An 18355-nucleotide genomic window follows, 5' to 3' on the forward strand; every position below is an offset into this window, starting at 1 on the left:
CCACATGCTGGAACACTAATCACACACACACACACACACACACACACACACACACACACACACACACACACACACACACACACACACGCACACGCACACACACACACACACAGCAATATCTTTAACACACAAGCCACACAAGACACAACCAACACTTTCAACATTTCTGCCTCAGAGGGTTTAGATGTCCGTCACAGCCAATCCACATGCTGGAACACTAATCTCTCTCTCTCTCTCTCTCTCTCTCTCTCTCTCTCTCTCTCTCTCTCTCTCTCTCTCTCTCTCTCTCTCTCTCTCTCTCTCTCACACACACACACACACACACACACACACACACACACACACACACACACACACACACAAACAACGGCAACATCTTTAACACACAAACAACGGCAACATCTTTAACACACAAGGCAATGTCAAAAACATCACTTTTTTTTCTTTTCTTTTTTTTTTTAAACAATTGTCATAAAAAATTATTCTAGTAGGCCTATAAAAAACATGGATGGTCTTAAAACAGGATTTGTTTTCTTTATACTTTTGATTTTGTGGTGAAATATAATTTAATTTATTTAAAGTTTTAGTATTTTAGTCTTTTTTTTTTTTTAAATATAGCTTTAGTTATTTTAGTACTTCAAGTTAAAATAAATTTAAAATGAGAAATGTTTCCTTGCCATTTATATTTTATTTTGAAATATTTTTTTTGTAATTTTTTTAATTTAATTGGATTTAATTTAATGTAAATTTACAATTTAGTAATTTACTATGTAGTATAGTTGGTATAACCGTAAATGCCAAACCCCACCAGCAGAGGGAGACAGAGAGAAGTGCAGAAGACTGACATCATGCTTACTGAACACTGCAGTATTGTACAATAATTAGTAAGTGAACGAACACAACAATAAACTTTTCAAACAATAGCATTGTTGCAACACGACCTCACTAAGTGATTTAAGCAGAGCTGGGTAAGTTACTCTAAAAAAGTTATTAATTACAGTGTAATTAATAATTGCTCTCTGTACTAAATATTGCATTACTTATTAGTAATTACTTCCTAAATCCCATATCAACCTCGACCAGCTGAACAATATAAGGATAGACATGAAACTGCTATTTTAATTATTCTTGAAGTATTTAAAGAGAGAAGGTTACATTAAAAACATACTGTACATTTTAACATTAGACGTTAAATCCACAATGGTTTATATAGTATTGTTCTATATATTTGTCTATACAGTAAGCTATCTAATGCAATTACATCGGAAGTAACTGTAATTAAATTACAGAAAAATTAAGAGTGATCCCTGCATGCATTTAGCGGAAGAACATTGTTCTCCATCCCTGAAAAGCCGATGTTGATTCTTGTTTTATTACGAGCTCTGTCTCGCTCTCTTTTCTCCAGCTGACTCTCCTCTGTTCTCTCTCTCTCTCACACACACACACACACACACACACACACACACACACACACACACACACACACACACACACACACACACACACACACACTCGATCTGATGTTGATTCTTGTTTTATTACGAGCTGTCTCGCTCTCTTTTCTCCAGCTGACTCTCCTCTGTTCTCTCTCTCTCTCTCACACACACACACACACACTCGATCTGATGTTGATTCTTGTTTTATTACGAGCTCTGTCTCACTCTCTTTTCTCCTGCAGACTCTGGTGTTTAAACGGGTGATTCTCCGGAGGTTGGAGATTTAGATGCTCCATGTCAACCTTCTTCTTCTTCTAATTCTTCTAACAATTCGTTCATTTTGAACAAAAAACATTCATATTGAACGATATACATAAAACAATATACATTCAGATGCAGTCAATAATATGAATCTAATGTTGTATTTGTAGCAAGATACCAGCGGTCACGTGACAAAAGAACGAAAGACTCAGACCCTAAAGACTCGAAAGATGAACTAATCAATTGTCTTTCCGGTACTGACAGCATAGTCTCTATGGGCCTAACAGGAAGAACGAAAGAAACGAAGGAACTGACATGATAAATTTGACGTTGCAAAAGAAAGAACATCTTGGATCAGGAGGAGCGTTGAACTAACAGTCTGCAATAGCCGGAACTTAAGACCCAACTAATCAATTAATTAAACATTTCGGTTTCTTATAATTTGGCTTTGGCTGCAAGTTTATTTACATTTTTTCAAATGTAATCAACATTTTCGTAAGTACTAGATGTGTTGGGCTATTTAACATGACATTTTAATTATAGTCTGCTGAAATGACTCGCAAAAAGATTCGTTCATTTTGCTGACCGAGATTCAAAGATCCGAGTCAGTAAAATGATCCGAACTTCCCACTACTACGTCTAATGGTGTTTTATGGCAGTTGGCAAACCAACTTTCAGTGCATTACCGCCACCAACTGGAGCACTAATAAGCGGCTAAAAAATTTATTAAATTAAAAACAAAAAAAGCAAACAAACAAAAAAACGTAAGACTAAATTCATGTCAACCTTTCTCACTCGTTGTGACTACTAACCTCTTCCACTCCCGCACCAGACACTCGGAAAAATAGGCGGAGCAACTTTCTTTCTTTACGGATATGACGAGTAAGCACGGAGGAGTGACATGTATGCGCAATTTCCCGCCGAAATCATTCTGACAGGTTTAAAATTTAAACACTAATAATATAGGCTTAGTGAATCTGGGGCAGACAAAAACACGTTTTGGAAGAAGGATTGATAATGTATTGATTCATTATTTACATTTTGAACAAAAAAGTTACATAGTGTAGCCTTTGCCTACTTTGCGTTTCATAACGTCACGTGACTATATGAAAAGGCTATCTTTAACTATAGATATGTTAAACATCATCTAATGTAACACTGTTACTGGCATTAATATTAAGTCTTATAAAAAGTTAGTAATATTAAGATGCAGATGTATTTACTCAAGCGCATGTTTGTTTGTGCCTTTCTCACTTTTTTTTTTTTAAATCAGGCCAATTACCCTAGTTGATAATGACTTAAAAGTCCTAATTACTGTCTGTCATCATTTCAGAAGCCTCTTGACAAAACACTGAAGTGTCATTATGAGAGAGAAAGCATCTTTACTAATTATTTGAAAAAAATGTACTATTTCTGACATGCTGCAGCTTTATATTCACAATCATCCACAAGCAATGTGATACAAAACATATTAAAAAGCTAAAACGATTGAAGAACAAAACCACACACAGAATAATCATTCGAGTTTTATTATCATTTAATGGACTAATCCACATAAGTTACAGTGAAAACCCTAAAGCAAAAAGGTCAGGTTTCTGTTTTTCAGGTACGATGCATGAATAGTACAACAACTAGCAGGTTTCCATGTTCATCAAACAATAAGACAGTCAAACCAGGATCTTACAGTGTCTATATGCAGTAAACTAAAGATAGATCACCCAGAAATCATCACTCACTCACTCAAACACCAACGAATCAGAGTCGTGTTGTGTTTATCCAGGTTTAGAAGGACTCGAGCGAGTAAATGAGGCCAGAACGGGTGAAATAATTACAATAACATCTCCAGGAAAGCTCTATTCTATTCACAGTCGGACTCCTTTCAAACCTCTCTTCAGAAATAAGTGTTTGTCGCAAATCAACTGACACTATAAAACATCTCCTAATCTGCATGCAGTTTCATCATGTTTCAGTATCCAGAGGAGTAAAAGTGACTTTAAAGGTGTTCGACTCGAGCAGCAGATCATTTTGCTATAGAGTTATCATAATTATTTATTTATTTACAAGAACACGTGACTTCTTGCGTTTCTTCTTGTTATTTAGCTCTGAGAGTCGCTGTATCTGCATCAAAGCTACTGGCTTGAAAGGCTTCATCACGGAATGGAGCAAAACACGCTTTGATTTTCTATACATGCGATTAGAGTATCACAGCGATGTCTGACAGCGGCGGGTTGAGCATCCATTCACAACCGAAGATTCGAGAATCGGTTCCTTTGAATCTGAATCAAACTGGTCAAGTGAGGCTGAATTGGGAATTCCAAAGAAATTCAATACAGTCACACAGAGGAACTCCATTAGTCAACACAAGTTCTAAAACATAAATATTTACATAATTATTATTTTTTGACTAATTATGCGTATTCATTCCCTGACACGTAGATGCATTTTCTTCTCAGCTGAGCAGACGTTTATCTGAACTAAGATAAATTGTCAAAACAATTAAAAGCCATCAAGACAGCCAAACAAAAAACTGTCCACCATTCAACTTAAAGATAAATACTACAATCAAAATATGAATCTAATATTAAATAATAATATTAAGTCAATTCTAGGAAATATTCTTCCACCGTGGTCAATAAATTTTTTTGGTTATTAAATCTAACTTTATTTAAAATACTTTTAAAGTAAATTCTAGGAAATATTCTTCCACCGTGGTCAATACAATTTTTTTGGTTATTAAATATAACTTTATTTAAAATACTTTTGCATTTATATTAATTTCTTAGAATTTTTCAAATCAGGGTTATTGTGGTTAACTAAAACTATTAAAAAATGTTTTTTTTTTGTTAATTGAAATAACGCTAAAAAGACTTGAAATGTTGACTTGGAAAGAAACTGAAATAAGTTGAAGTTGAAGCACTAAAATTATTAACTGGAAATAATAAAAAGAAAGTAAAACTTAAACTGAAATAAAAATAAATTAAACCTCAACACCAATATTACAAAACGAAATGACAAAAAAATTACTAAATTTAACACGAAAAAAAAAGTAACTTAAAATATGAATAAATATAATAAAAATAAAATAAAAAACTAAACGCAGATTCAAATTCAATATTTCTGCATCCAATTTCCAAACTCAATTCAAATTCTTCAATCAAACTTGAATGAGAAAAGCATCTGAATCCACTTCTGAATGATGCACAACCCTGATCGTTAACTATCAGACAAACATTATCTATAAAATGCAACACAAAAAAGGTGTGTGTGTGTGTGTGTGTGTGTCACACGTACAGATGATTCATCTGATTTTTTTTTTTTTTTTTTGAGCTAGTCATTAATTCAAAGACACAATGGGGTCAATCTTTTCAGACGGGGGTTCAGTGGTGTTTCGAGTTGCTGTTAGTTGTTTGTCATGATCCACCAGGACGCTGTGAGAAACAAACAGGCAGATATTAAAGAGATGAAGCATCATAACTCCTCATTAAAGGCTGTTTAATTTCTTTTTTCTTCCAGGCTGAGACAGATGCACTGAGAAAGGGCTGATAAATGATGTGGCGCTCTCTCTCACCTGGCATGAGCATCGTGGACACGATCTCTGGGTCCTCCAGCATGTCTATGATGCAGCGCTGGAACATCTTACTGGCGTCAGACTGCAAATAACTGCAGACAAACAAGCTCATATTATCAGAGGATATAATGAACAACATCCTCCAGATGAAAACGCTCAGGACACTAATCTGAGTTTTGAGTTACATTTCATTTAAGTCTCAGACATCTGACGTCTCTGTCATGCTTGGAAACTTGTTTGGAAATGAACATTATTTGTGCAGTCCCATTAGTTGCCACTAGTGGTGCAAGAGCGACACATTTCAGCTTTAAATTAGCCAACGAGTAATCGCTATTCGTCAAACTATCATGAAAAAAATATTTATCACGGATTCCACAAAATCTGAAGCAGCACAACTGTTTCCAACATTGATAATAATCAGAAATGTTTCAGCAAATCATATTAGAATGATTTCTGAAGGATCATGTGACACTGAAGAAAATGATGCTGAAAATTCAGCTTTGATCGCAGGAATAAATTAAATTTTGCTATATATTCACATAGAAAACAGATATTTTGAATCATAATAATATATCACAATTTTTATTCTATTTTTGATTAAATAAATTTAGCCTTGGTGAGCATTAAAACATTAAACAATCTTACCAATCACAAACTTTTGAACGGTAGTGTAAATAGATGCAACAAACCTGAATATTCAAGCAATATAGAAGTTTGGATTTATTAATAAATGTCAGAGCTTTTTATATTTTTATTTCTCTGAAGGTGAAACACGACATCTACAAACTTCCTCCACAGAAGATAATTACACTGTAGTATTATTCACTGCAAGTTATAATTGATTTCTGAAATGATTTATTTCTTAAATTAGACCACTGTGTCTTTGAGGGGAAGATGAGATCCACGCGTGAGGTGTGTGTTCTTCACAGCGATGTCATGAGAAGCATCACGCGTGAGGTGTGTGTTCTTCACAGCGATGTCATAAGAAGCATCACGCGTGAGATTAGGTAACATGAGCCGTCACGTGTGAATCTTCTAGATCAGCGTGATCGTGACATTTGTGTTAGTAGACGAGCCATCTGCAAATCTGGAGTCTCGCTAGACCCTCGACAATCTGGCTGGAGAACATTAGAGGAGCACACACACACACACACACACACACACACACACACACACACACACACACACACACACACACACACACACACACACACACACACACACACACACACTCACATTCAGGCATGAAAAGTCATTCGAGTCAAGCCCAAAAACATCATCAAGACTTTGTAACAGGGCATAATCTGGCCTCTTAAATGGGACCGTTAGCAAAAGCGTTCTTAGAACATAATGTAGTTAGCAGGGAAATTGATGTTTTAGTGTGTAACTGTTGTGGACAGAACAGAAGCGTGTCGGATCATGTTCCCTGTCGGATGTAGAAGCCAGCGGGAGCTTCAGCACACGGAGAACGACAGCAGGAGGCTGAACAAACCCAGACCAGAGCGTGCTCCACTCCAGCTCACAGGAACACACTCCATTACGACTTGATTTCTGAAGACCCTTGAACCAACTCTCTAAATCATCATGCTGCTCAACACACACACACACACTCACACACACACCTCATCCAGGAAATACGGTCCTCCCAGAACTCATAGATGATGTAGCAGCTCTTCTCAGGAAGCTTCTGGATGGACACACTGAACGAGAGACACAGAGAGACGACCAATCAGTGCGAGCATCTTCTGGAGAGACATGTCAACATCGGCACTAACACTAGAATTAACTCTAAATGATCAAAACTCTGCTGATAAACCTGTCGCACTCAATCTCCTCCAGTCCTTCTGTCTCTGATCGACAGAGAAATGACATTAAAGCATATTTTAGTTCACCATAAGTGCTTGTCAGAACAGCAGTGCTTGATATTTCAAAGACAATAGAAGTAAATATGACATTAAATATAAAGATGTACTTGAGAGTCTTACTTAGGTGGGTCAAAAAAGCACAACAAAGTTCAGCTAAATGCAAACTATAATACACTTTCATTTCATTCAAGTGTCTGAAAAGTTTGCACTCATGTATATTCTCTTTCACAGTATATTATGTCCATAGTAAGAACTCTTATTTTAAATGGATGCTAAAGTGTGCTTCTTTTCCACAAGGGGTCGAGCTTAAAAAAGGCAGACGAAAGATGCATAAACGCACTTATATGACTTATATGTGCTTAATTCTGAAATGTAGGAACAGACTGGAAATGAAACTGTTATTCACTGATAATGTTCTGAGAGTGGAGAAACGAGAACCGAATCAACTCGTTCACTGAAAAGACTCGAAAGAACAAAACATTTTCTTTAATTGGACTTCGCTACTTCATTACTTCATTATATACTTCGTCCGTTCACTCATTGCCTTCATCCATCACTGATTTACATTAAACATATTGATATTAATAATATTTCAAGATGAACGCTTACTGGACTGAAGCAACTTTGGTTTACTTGAATATCCATACATAATAAAAAAAAATATATATATTCTGTATCAAATATGATCATCAGGCTTCTGAGGAAGCTTTATTTGTTCATCTCTCAATCATCATTGTATTGCATTATTTTAAAACTACAGAGCTTTGATCATAAACTAAACATTTAAATATCATATACAAATATCTATTTAAATAGACATATACTGGCAGATATTTATATTTATATGCTATTTGTGTAATTATCTGCTATACTGTTATAAAGATCGCATTAATTTACATTTACATTTAGTCATTTAGCAGACGCCTTTATCCAAAGCGATATGTTATTTACATAACAAGCTTTCAGAATTTCATCTTACGTTTTGTCCATATAAATATCAGCATCTGCACCAAAGTGCATATTTTAAGCCCCTGAATAAAATCAATTCCATATGCAATTCCAAAATCAAATCCATATTCTCACTATATCAGACTATATGAGCCATAAAAGCCTGATGTGTCAAATATTAGTCTTTTTTTGTTGTTGTCTTTTTATCTAAAGGTTTAATTTAAAATTAAAATAAAGGATGTCAGGCTTTACAGGGTTAATATTCTCTTGGAGCATTATGGTTCATACAGTATCTTGATAGTAACTTCATAATATGTGACCCTGGACCACAAAACCAGTCACATGGAGCAATTTTATGAAATTGAGATTTATACATCAATGAATAAATAAGCTTTCCATTGATGTGTGGTGTGTTAGGATAGGACAATATTTGGTCGAGATACAACTATTGAAAATCTGGAATCTGAGGGTGCAAAAAAATCGAAACATTGAGAAATCTCCTTTAAAGTTGTTCATTTATGTTTGCGATTGTGTTGCATTCACTCACAAAAATAAATGTTTTATATATTTACAGTAGGAAATTCGCAAAATATCTTCATGGAACATGATCTTTACTTAATATCCTAATGATTTTTGGCATAAAAGAAAAATCGATAATTTTGACCCACACAGTGTATTGTTGCACAAATATACCCGTGCGACTCGAGACTGGTTCTGTGATCCAGGGTCACAGATGGTGTGTGTGTGTGTGTGTGAGAGTGTGTTTTCCTCACTGTAGGTTGTCGTTCTGATTGGCAGTGGTGTCGGCGTACGTCTTCAGAGCCTTCTGGAACTCCTCGACATCACTCTCCGTCACGCTCATCTGTCTCTGCACCAGCAGAATGTTCTGGAGAAGGAAACACACACATCATATATGACTAACCGGAGAACGAGATCGAACGCTAGCTTCCGGTTTCATGCCCAACATCTGATCATAATGCAGAATCTGTGTTCACCCTCATATCCTTGTGTATAATATAATATTTTATAATACACTGAAAGTGCTGACACTGTCCCTTGTGAAAAAGAAGAGTGCTTAATTATACCGAATGTGCATATTTTTGCAGATAATATAATATTAATGAAATGAAAGTACTTGGAGAGTTCACTTTCATCACTGTGGTTCTTATCTCATTTGAATAACTTTGTGATAATGTCAAAAAGCCTTATCTTTGGCATGGCACAGAAGTACACTTATTTTAATGTGACTAACATACTAAAGCACATCAAGTACTTGATTATAATACTAACTGTAGTGTGTTATCTGATAGTACATCTACAGTTAATATATTTTACATTTATTTAAACTTCAACTTCATCACAAACGTGTAATTACAAATATATATATATAATTACATGACATACAGGTTTCAATAGAAATGACATTAAAGTATATTTTAGTTCACCATAAGTGCTTGTCAGAACATTCAGCAGTGCTTGATATTTCAAAGACAATAGAAGTAAATATGAAATTAAATATAAAGATGTACTTGGTCAAAAAAAGCACAACAAAGTTCAGCTAAATGCAAACTATAATACACTTTCATTTCATTCAAGTGTCTGAAAAGTTTGCACTCATGTATATTCTCTTTCACAGTATATTATGTCCATAGTAAGAACTCTTATTTTAAAAGGATGCTAAAGTTTACTTCTTTTCCACAAGGGGTCGAGCTTAAAAAAGGCAGACGAAAGATGCATAAACACACTTATATGACTTATATGTGCTTAATTCTGAAATGTAGGAACAGACTGGAAATGAAACTGTTATTCACTGATAATGTTCTGAGAGTGGAGAAACGAGAACCGAATCAACTCGTTCACTGAAAAGACTCAAAATAACAACTTTTTTTTTAATTGGACTTCATTACTTCATCCGTTCACTCATTGCCTTCATCCATCACTGATTTACATTAAACATATTATATCGTTCATCATTGTGTTCTTCCGATCTGACTGCCGTTTAACGTCTGTAATTCTTGCATTATGATGGAGGATAAACAGACATAAAATCTGGACTGGACTTCTGAGGCGGTGGATCGGAGAACTCACTGATTTGTACGTGCTGGCCAGTGTATCTTCTTTCAGTGGCTCCAACTTTGGACTCTAGAAATGAAAAGCAAAACACAATTTGTTTGTAAGACATGCAATCTCAATATACAAAGCTCAAAACATAAAGATTATTGTGTGAATGGATATTTGGACTTCTTCACCTGACACTCCAGTTTGTCGATGAGCTGCTGCAGTCTGTTGATCTGAGAGCACCAGTTTTCATCTGTATCTACGGTAACGCCTGAGACGCAACACACACCAACACTCAGTACACAACTCCACTCATCAGCAGCATTACTGTTAAAACTATTAAAAACATTTTTGCTTATATGACATTTAATAATATCAATGTAATATCAGTAATATCAGTTTGACTGCACTGACACTATTGGGTGAGAACAAAACTTAAAATTAATTCTGTCGGATAATAACACTATTGCTGCTTTATCTGAATCGAATTCATTTAATAATGAAAGAACTTTGCAACATCAACACTAATTGAACTGAATCGAATCAACACTGAACTGAATTGAGCTGAATAATGATACTATTGTCTTCTGTAGAGCAGCTTTGTATTTTAATAACTGAGTTTGCTTCATAATTAATAAACTTTGCAACATTTACACTGTTTCTGAACTACATTGAAAAAAATATTGAACACAATTACAAAATGTATGACTCTCATTATTTAAACATAAAAACATTTCTACAAAACAAATTATATAACTTACGAATTGTACATAACTTTAAACTAGCTTTACTTTTTAGACATCGGACTGGACGAAAGGCCTGATATAGTGCTGGCTGCAGTTACATAGTTACACCAGTAGGTGGCGATACGTGGCTGCATTACTGAATGTTGAATTAATAGTCTAATTCATTCTACCGATTCGCTTAACAACAATGAAACATTCAGTAACGAATGAACAAGCCTTTATGAGTGAGTCATTGAATCATTCATTCAACCAATTCTTTCAACAACCATTGAATCATTCAGAAATGAAACAGGTCTTAAAGGATTAGTTTGCCCCACAATGAAAATTTCCTAATAATTTACTCACCCCAATGCCATCCAAGATATCCATGTCTTTCTTTCCTCAGTGGGAGAGAAATTATGTTTTTTGAGGAAAACATTTCTGGATTTTTCTTCTAACGATGGACTTCATTGGTTACCATCGTTTTTAAGTCCAAATCCATGCAGTTTCAAAAATCTTTGAAGTGTTTAAACGGGCTGTGCGTGATCACAGCTGAAGAAGAGGTTGTTATCTAGCGAAACGATAGGTCATTTAAAAAAAAAAATATATAATTTATAGACTTTTTACCTTCAATAGTTCGGATTGAGCTGACCAACAAACGGACAGGGAACTACATCATCACGTTGAAAGGTCACGCCGGCGCCGGCAATACTATTTGAACTACTATTCATATTCATCAGAATGTTATTCATATACTATTCATATTCATATTCAATGAATACTATTACTATATATAAATATAATAGCAAACAATACTATTTGAACTATCCTCCTACGTACGGTCGCATTGTAAACAGTGGGGCGATACTTCTGCCGGCGCCGGCGCGACCTTTCAACGTGATGATGTAGATAACAACCTCTTCTTCAGCTGTGATCGCGTACAGCCCGTTTAAACACTTCAGAGACTTTTGAAACTGCATTGATTTGGACTTAAAAAGGATGGTAACCATTGAAGTCCATTGTTAGAAGAAAAATCCAGAAATGTTTTCCTCAAAAAACATAATTTCTCTCCCACTGAGGAAAGAAAGACATGGATATCTTGGATGGCATTGGGATGAGTAAATTATTAGGAAATTTTTATTTTGGGCTGAACTTATCCTTTAATGAGTGAGTCACTGAATGGAAAAAACAGTATGGTTCAGGTGTGGTTTCGTTTGGAACTTTAGTCGCTAGTGGAGCAAAAACAGACATAACTTGTAATATTATGTCTAAAATGTAAGTCGCTTCATAATTAATAACCTTTGCACTGTTCACACTGTTAATGAACTAAATAATATTGAACTAAATTGAGCTGAATAATAACACTATTGTCTTTTAAAAGCTGTGTGTGTGTGTGTGTGTGTGTTACCGGTAGTGAGAATGCCCGAGTATGGATCAGTAGGCGACAAACACATGTTCTTCTGCACTCGACGGCCACATCTTCTGTTGTTCTTCTGTATGATAAGATGCTCCGGGACTTTAACTTCAACCCTACAGAGAAAAAGAGCCCAGATCCTCTGTTAATATTCTGCATCATAGGAACATGCTTACGTAAAATGACGATGTTGTATCAGTAATAATAGCGTGCTTAAAGTCCCCCTGTAGTCAAATCATCTATGATCACCAACATGACTCATTTAAAAGTTTTTTCCTTAAAGAAAAATTCTTCATGGCTTCAAATATCTTGAATGTAACTCGACACCCTTGCCTCGTTTAGTATACGCAGTTCTATGAATATGCAAATGAGCCCCGCCTCCACTCACTCACTCAGCTCAGAGATCCACTGGTTGACGATCACACGTTGATCTGATTGGTTACAAAGTAGTTTGTGACGTCAGAAACACCAGTGATTTCAAAGCGTGTTTTTGAGACTGTCTTTGGTTCACTGCAGTTTTAAGGAGGAAATACTCAGCAATGGTGTCGACTTATGAATTTACACATGGTTTGTCTTAAAGCATATTAAAAACACCACACAGACGGCATTAAAAGCTTGGTTTTCACCACAGAGGGACTTTAAAACTAGAAGCATTCAGATGGTGTTGTTTTCAGTGAATATCCAGCAGAAGACAGTGAGCGGATGGCAGATTTGACAAAGCACAGCTGCAAGAACACAGCATCTGTGCGTCTGCGTTCACTGCCAATCGTTGATGAGTATAAGCGAATAACATTGAATGTGAATAACCTTGTCAATGTTGTAACCCTGCTGACGTCACCCACATATGTTCACATGAGTCAGAAGTCTCTCTCAAGGCTGTTGTTGACCCACTTCTGCTATTATCATCAGATGCACATATATCTGATGTAACAGACCACAGACTCTAGAGATTTCTGAACGGGCTGTGTGTTTAGCTGGAGATCATCTGCATGTGTATTGATTCTCAGTATGAAACTGAAGCTTTGAGAACTCTTGAAAAGCACTGATTAATTCATGAGATCAGCTGCATATCAAGAACCGAACAGCACCAAACACAATTACAATATGTATTATTCGTATTATTTAAACATAATGAAAAACATTTCTACAATACAAACTATATAACTTGAATATTACAGAACTTTAGACTATCTTTACATCGGGGCTGGACGAAAGACCTGATATGGTGCTGGCTGTAGTTACACAAGTGACTGCATTACTAAATGTTCAATTAATAGTCTGATTGATACAACCGATTCACTCAGCAACACTGAGACATTCAGTCTTTATGAGTGAGTTATTGAATCATTCACTCAACCAATTCTTTCAACAACAATTGAATCAATCTGAAATGAAACAAGTCTTTATGAGTGAGTCATTGATTCATTCATTCAACCAATTATTTCAACAATGACTGAATCATTCAGAAATGAAACAAGTCTTGATGAGTGAGTCATTGAATCATTCACTCAACCAATTCTTTCAACAACAATTGAATCATTCAGAAATTTAACAAGTCTTAATGAGTGAGTCATTGAATCATTCATTCAACCAATTATTTGCACAATGACTGAATCATTCAGAAACTAAACAAGTCTTGATGAGTGAGTCATTGAATCATTCATTCAACCAATTATTTCAACAATGACTGAATCATTCAGAAACGAAACAAGTCTTGATGAGTGAGTCATTGAATCATACATTCAACCAATTATTTGAACAACGATTGAATCATTCAGAAACGCCTCGGTTACGACTGTAACCTCGGTTCCCTGAAGAGGGAACGAGCGTTGCGTCGAAAAGCTGACGCTATGGGAACGCTTTGCGTGATGACGTCTTGAAGCACATGTAAAATCAGTCCAATGGTGTGGCGGAACGTCAGAGGCGGGTGACGTCACGTACCAGGAAGCTATAAAAGCCGGCCCGAAACAGAAAACGAAAGCTTCGTAAAGTCTGAAGTCGCGCTGACAGGCATGAAGGAGATATGGCAAGGCGACGCAACGCTCGTTCCCTCTTCAGGGAACCGAGGTTACAGTCGTAACCGAGGCGTTCCCTTTCAAGGGAACTCCCGTTGCGTCGAAAAGCTGACGCTATGGGAACGTCTATACCAACGCCTCCATAGCTACAAATGTCTGTCCTGTGTGTAATCATGTGAGCAGCACTAAGAAGACAAAACATGAGACCCTAGAGTAGAGTCTAAATCCAGAGAGTAGAACCTGACGAAGGTGTGCGGTGAGGACCAGCCTGCCGCATCACAGACGTCCTGTAACGATACTCCTGATATAAGGGCCTTAGAGGCCGCCATACTCCTAGTAGAGAGCGACCGGACAGCCAAAGGAGAAGGCTGTCCAGCCGCCTCATAAGCCAGTGAGATAGTCTCAACCACCCACTTGCTCATCCTTTGCTTAGACACTGGACCTCCCTTGTTAGGGGAGCAAAAGTCACTTTTACGCCACAGGGCAGCTCTGTGGACATACGCGTCTAACGCCCGAACAGGGCAAAGCAAATTATTCGCCTCCTGGTCCGATTTCGAAAGGGAGGAGGACCTCCAAGTGCCACGAAGGAAACGAGATACCAAGGGGTCTTTCCCCACAGACATTCCACCCAAAGGACTGTGGTAAGCACCTATGGCCGCCACATAGACCTTTAAAGTGGACGGGGTCAGACCTGCAGTGAACCGTTCCTGCAGGAACTCCAGCACTGTACCAATTGGGCAGTGGACTGGGTCCAACCGACGGTCACTACACCAAGAAGTGAATACTCTCCACTTCAGGGCATAAAGTTTCCTCGTGGAGGGAGCTCTGGACTGTAGAATGGTCTCAACAACCTCGGTTGAGAGACCTGACTCTATGAGCTGGGCCCCCTCAGAGGCCAAGCCCACAGGTTCCACAGTTCTGGCCGAGGGTGAAATATCGAGCCCTCTGCCTGGGACAGAAGGTCCCTCCTGACGGGTAACTCCAGAGGATGCCCGTCGAGGAGGGACACAAGATCGGGAAACCATACTCTGCCCGGCCAGCGCGGGGCTATAAAAAGCAGGCAAACCCGGTCCCTGCGAACTCTTTCCAGAACTCCCGGGAGCAGAGCAACTGGGGGAAAGGCGTACAGACGTAGCCTCGGCCACGTCTGTACCATAGCATCCAGTCCCAGAGGAGCTGGATGCGTGAAGGAGAACCAAAGTGGACAGTGAGACGTCTCTCGAGACGCAAACAGATCCACTTATAATTTCCATATCAGCTCCACCACCTCGGGGGTGGAGCCACCATTCCCCGGGCCTCGGCCCCTGTCTCGACAGAGTGTCTGCTCCTATATTCTGGACCCCGGGGATGTAGGCTGCCTTGAGTGACAGCAACTTCCCCTGGGACCACAAGAGGATATGGCATGCCAGCGCAAACCCCCTTGATATAGGCGACTACCGACGTGTTGTCCGTATGTACTACACATGGTGTCCCCTGAGACCTGTGATAAAGCTCCTCAGAGCCCGGAAGACAGCTAACATCTCTAGGCTATAGAATGCCAGGAACGATGATGGTCTTCCCACAGACCTTGAGATGAGCGACCCTCAGGATCGCTCCCCAACCCGTGAGGGAAGCATCCGTCGTTAGCAGTTTGCGACGACAAGGAGCTCCCAGCACTGGGCCCTGGGACAGGAACCAAGGTTTCTTCCACATAACCAAGGCACGTAGGCATCACCGCGTGACCTTGATTGTGCGAAATGGGTTGCCCCTCGGGGAAAAACCCTCTGGTCCTGAGCCACCACTGCAGGGGCCTCATGTGCAGCAGTCCAAAAGGTATCCCGTTGGAAGCTGCTGCCATGAGACCCAACAGTCTCTGGAACTGTTTGACAGTGAGTAGCTGGCCTAGCTTTACACTTCTCACAGCTGCCAGGATGGAATCGAAGCGTGGCGATGACAGGCGCGCCTGCATCGACACTGAATCCCAAACCACGCCTAAAAAAGTGGTCCTCTAAAATGGAGAAAGCACACTCTTCTTGGCGTTCAGCCGTAACCCCAACTCTTTCATATGGGCGAGAACAACATCTCGATGTTGAACCGCCATCTAATGCGACTGAGCTAAAATCAACCAATCGTCGATGTAGTTCGTGATGCGAATACCCCGGAGGCGCAGAGGCGCCAGAGCTGCATCCACGCATTTGGTGAAAGTGCGGGGTGATAAAGCTAGGCCGAATGGAAGAACTCGATATTGGTATGCTTTGCCCCCGAAAGCAAACCTCAGGAACTTCCAATGACACGGACGGATGGAAATATGCGTCCTTGAGGTCTATCGTGACAAACCAGTCCTCGGACCTGATCTGTGGCACGATTTGTCTCAAGGTTAACATTTTGAACTTGAGCTGCATGTACTCGTACAGAACTCGAAGATCTAAAATGGGACGCAATCCCCCGTCCTTTTTTGGAACTATGAAGTACCGGTTGTAAAACCCGGTTTCCCTGTTGGAGGGGGGTACATATTCTATGGCCCCTTTCTCTAACAGAGTGTTTACTTCCTGTTCCATAACCAGAACCTGCTCGGGGCCCACCACTGTGGGCAGGACCCCCATAAACCGCGGTGGGCGTTAATAGAATTGTATCTAATACCCTTTTTCCACGGTCTGCAGGACCCAACGAGAAACATTTGACAGTAGCTTCCACGCTGTCAAAGATTCTACTAGAGGTACCAGTCTCTCGAGACTGGTTTCTGGATTTTGTTGCTGTTGAGTAGTCGGTTCGTCGCCCTGTAACGGCGCACCGGCAGGGAACGACCAAACAGACTGCTCCAGCACCCTCCTCAGAGGGGGCGGGCATCCCGAGGCCACTACGTTTCCGGGTGGACCTTGAGATATGTGCTCGCCGGAGACCGCTGCGCCCTGTAACACCAGAGGTGGCAGGGTTGGCAGAACGGTCCCCTGAGGGCACCGAAGAGAGACGGGCACCGTGAAAAGAGGTGTTAACCGCTCTGCTTCGGGGGGACTACCCTCATTTGTCCTGAGCCCTCAGACATCAGGACTTTTTCCCAGCAGCCTTCTTGGCGGTAATAACGGTCCGCAGATCCGTTTTACCCCTCGAAGACTGCTGGGTTTGAGAGCGCCCTCCGTGTCCCCGAGATTTTTGTGGGGGAGCACGAGAGGACACACTCTGTTTTTGAGTGGCACGATGTTCAGCGCTCTTTTTAGAGGAGTGAGGCTGCTCCCGCTCAGCAGCCTCAATGAAAGAACGGCGGGGGAGAAGTTTTTGTAATGCAGCTGCCTGTTTAGCAGCTTCCTGAGATTTAGCTACCGCACTGTTTACTGCATCACCAAATAAACCAACAGTGGAAACCGGAGCATCTAAGAGAACGTGCTTTTCTTTCTCTTTTATATCGCTCAAATTGAGCCACAGATGCCTCTCAGTGGCCACCAGGGCTGCCATAGACCGCCCGATTGATTTAGCGGTCTCCTTGGTGGCCCTGAGAGACAGATCTGTGGCTCTGCGTAGTTCAGCCACTGTGTCAGGACCAATTCCCCCGCCCTCCTCTAAATCCCCCAATAATTCTGCCTGATAGGCTTGCATAATAGACATCGTATGCAGACACGCTGCAGCTTGACCAGCGGCTGCATACGATTTATGAACCAGAGATGATGTGAATTTTACTGGCTTAGAGGGAAGTGAAGGAGCTTTCAGGGAAGATGCCGTTGCTGGAGAGAGATAGCTCGCAAGCGTCTCCTCCACCTTCGGCATCTCCCCATAACCATATTCTTTATATTTGTGAATGGAAGAATAGTGGGATGTTTGTGGTGCATACACTCTGTATGAAACCGGTTTTCCCCACGATTTCGACACCTCGGTGTGGAGATCGGGGAAAAACGGAAGGCTTCTTCGCTGAGGCTGTGTACGAGATGGCAGGAAGCGTTCGTCGAGCTTACTTTTCGAACGAACGTCCTGCCTATCCTCTGGCCACTCAATAGATAGTCTGTCACCTGCTCTAGTAATAACATCGAGCAGTTCCTCAAACGCATGAGACTGAGGTGGCGAATCCTCAGACTCAGCTTCAATACTCACAACATC

At 39.6% G+C, this 18355-nt stretch overlaps 1 protein-coding gene across 1 annotated transcript in view; it reads right to left on the minus strand.

Annotated features, from left to right (window-relative positions):
• Nucleotides 1-3210: 3210 nt before the first annotated feature.
• Nucleotides 3211-18355, minus strand: part of necab3 (N-terminal EF-hand calcium binding protein 3) — a 52289-nt gene continuing 37144 nt past the window's right edge. The window contains 7 exon segments of the mRNA XM_082136498.1: nucleotides 3211-5125; nucleotides 5266-5357; nucleotides 6888-6965; nucleotides 8852-8964; nucleotides 10167-10220; nucleotides 10328-10407; nucleotides 12270-12391. Coding sequence (XP_081992624.1) covers nucleotides 5097-5125; nucleotides 5266-5357; nucleotides 6888-6965; nucleotides 8852-8964; nucleotides 10167-10220; nucleotides 10328-10407; nucleotides 12270-12391 — 568 coding nt within the window. The 3' untranslated portion in view covers nucleotides 3211-5096.

This window comes from Leuciscus leuciscus (assembly GCF_965113295.1).
Source record: "Leuciscus leuciscus genome assembly, chromosome: 14".
NCBI lineage: Eukaryota > Metazoa > Chordata > Actinopteri > Cypriniformes > Leuciscidae > Leuciscus > Leuciscus leuciscus.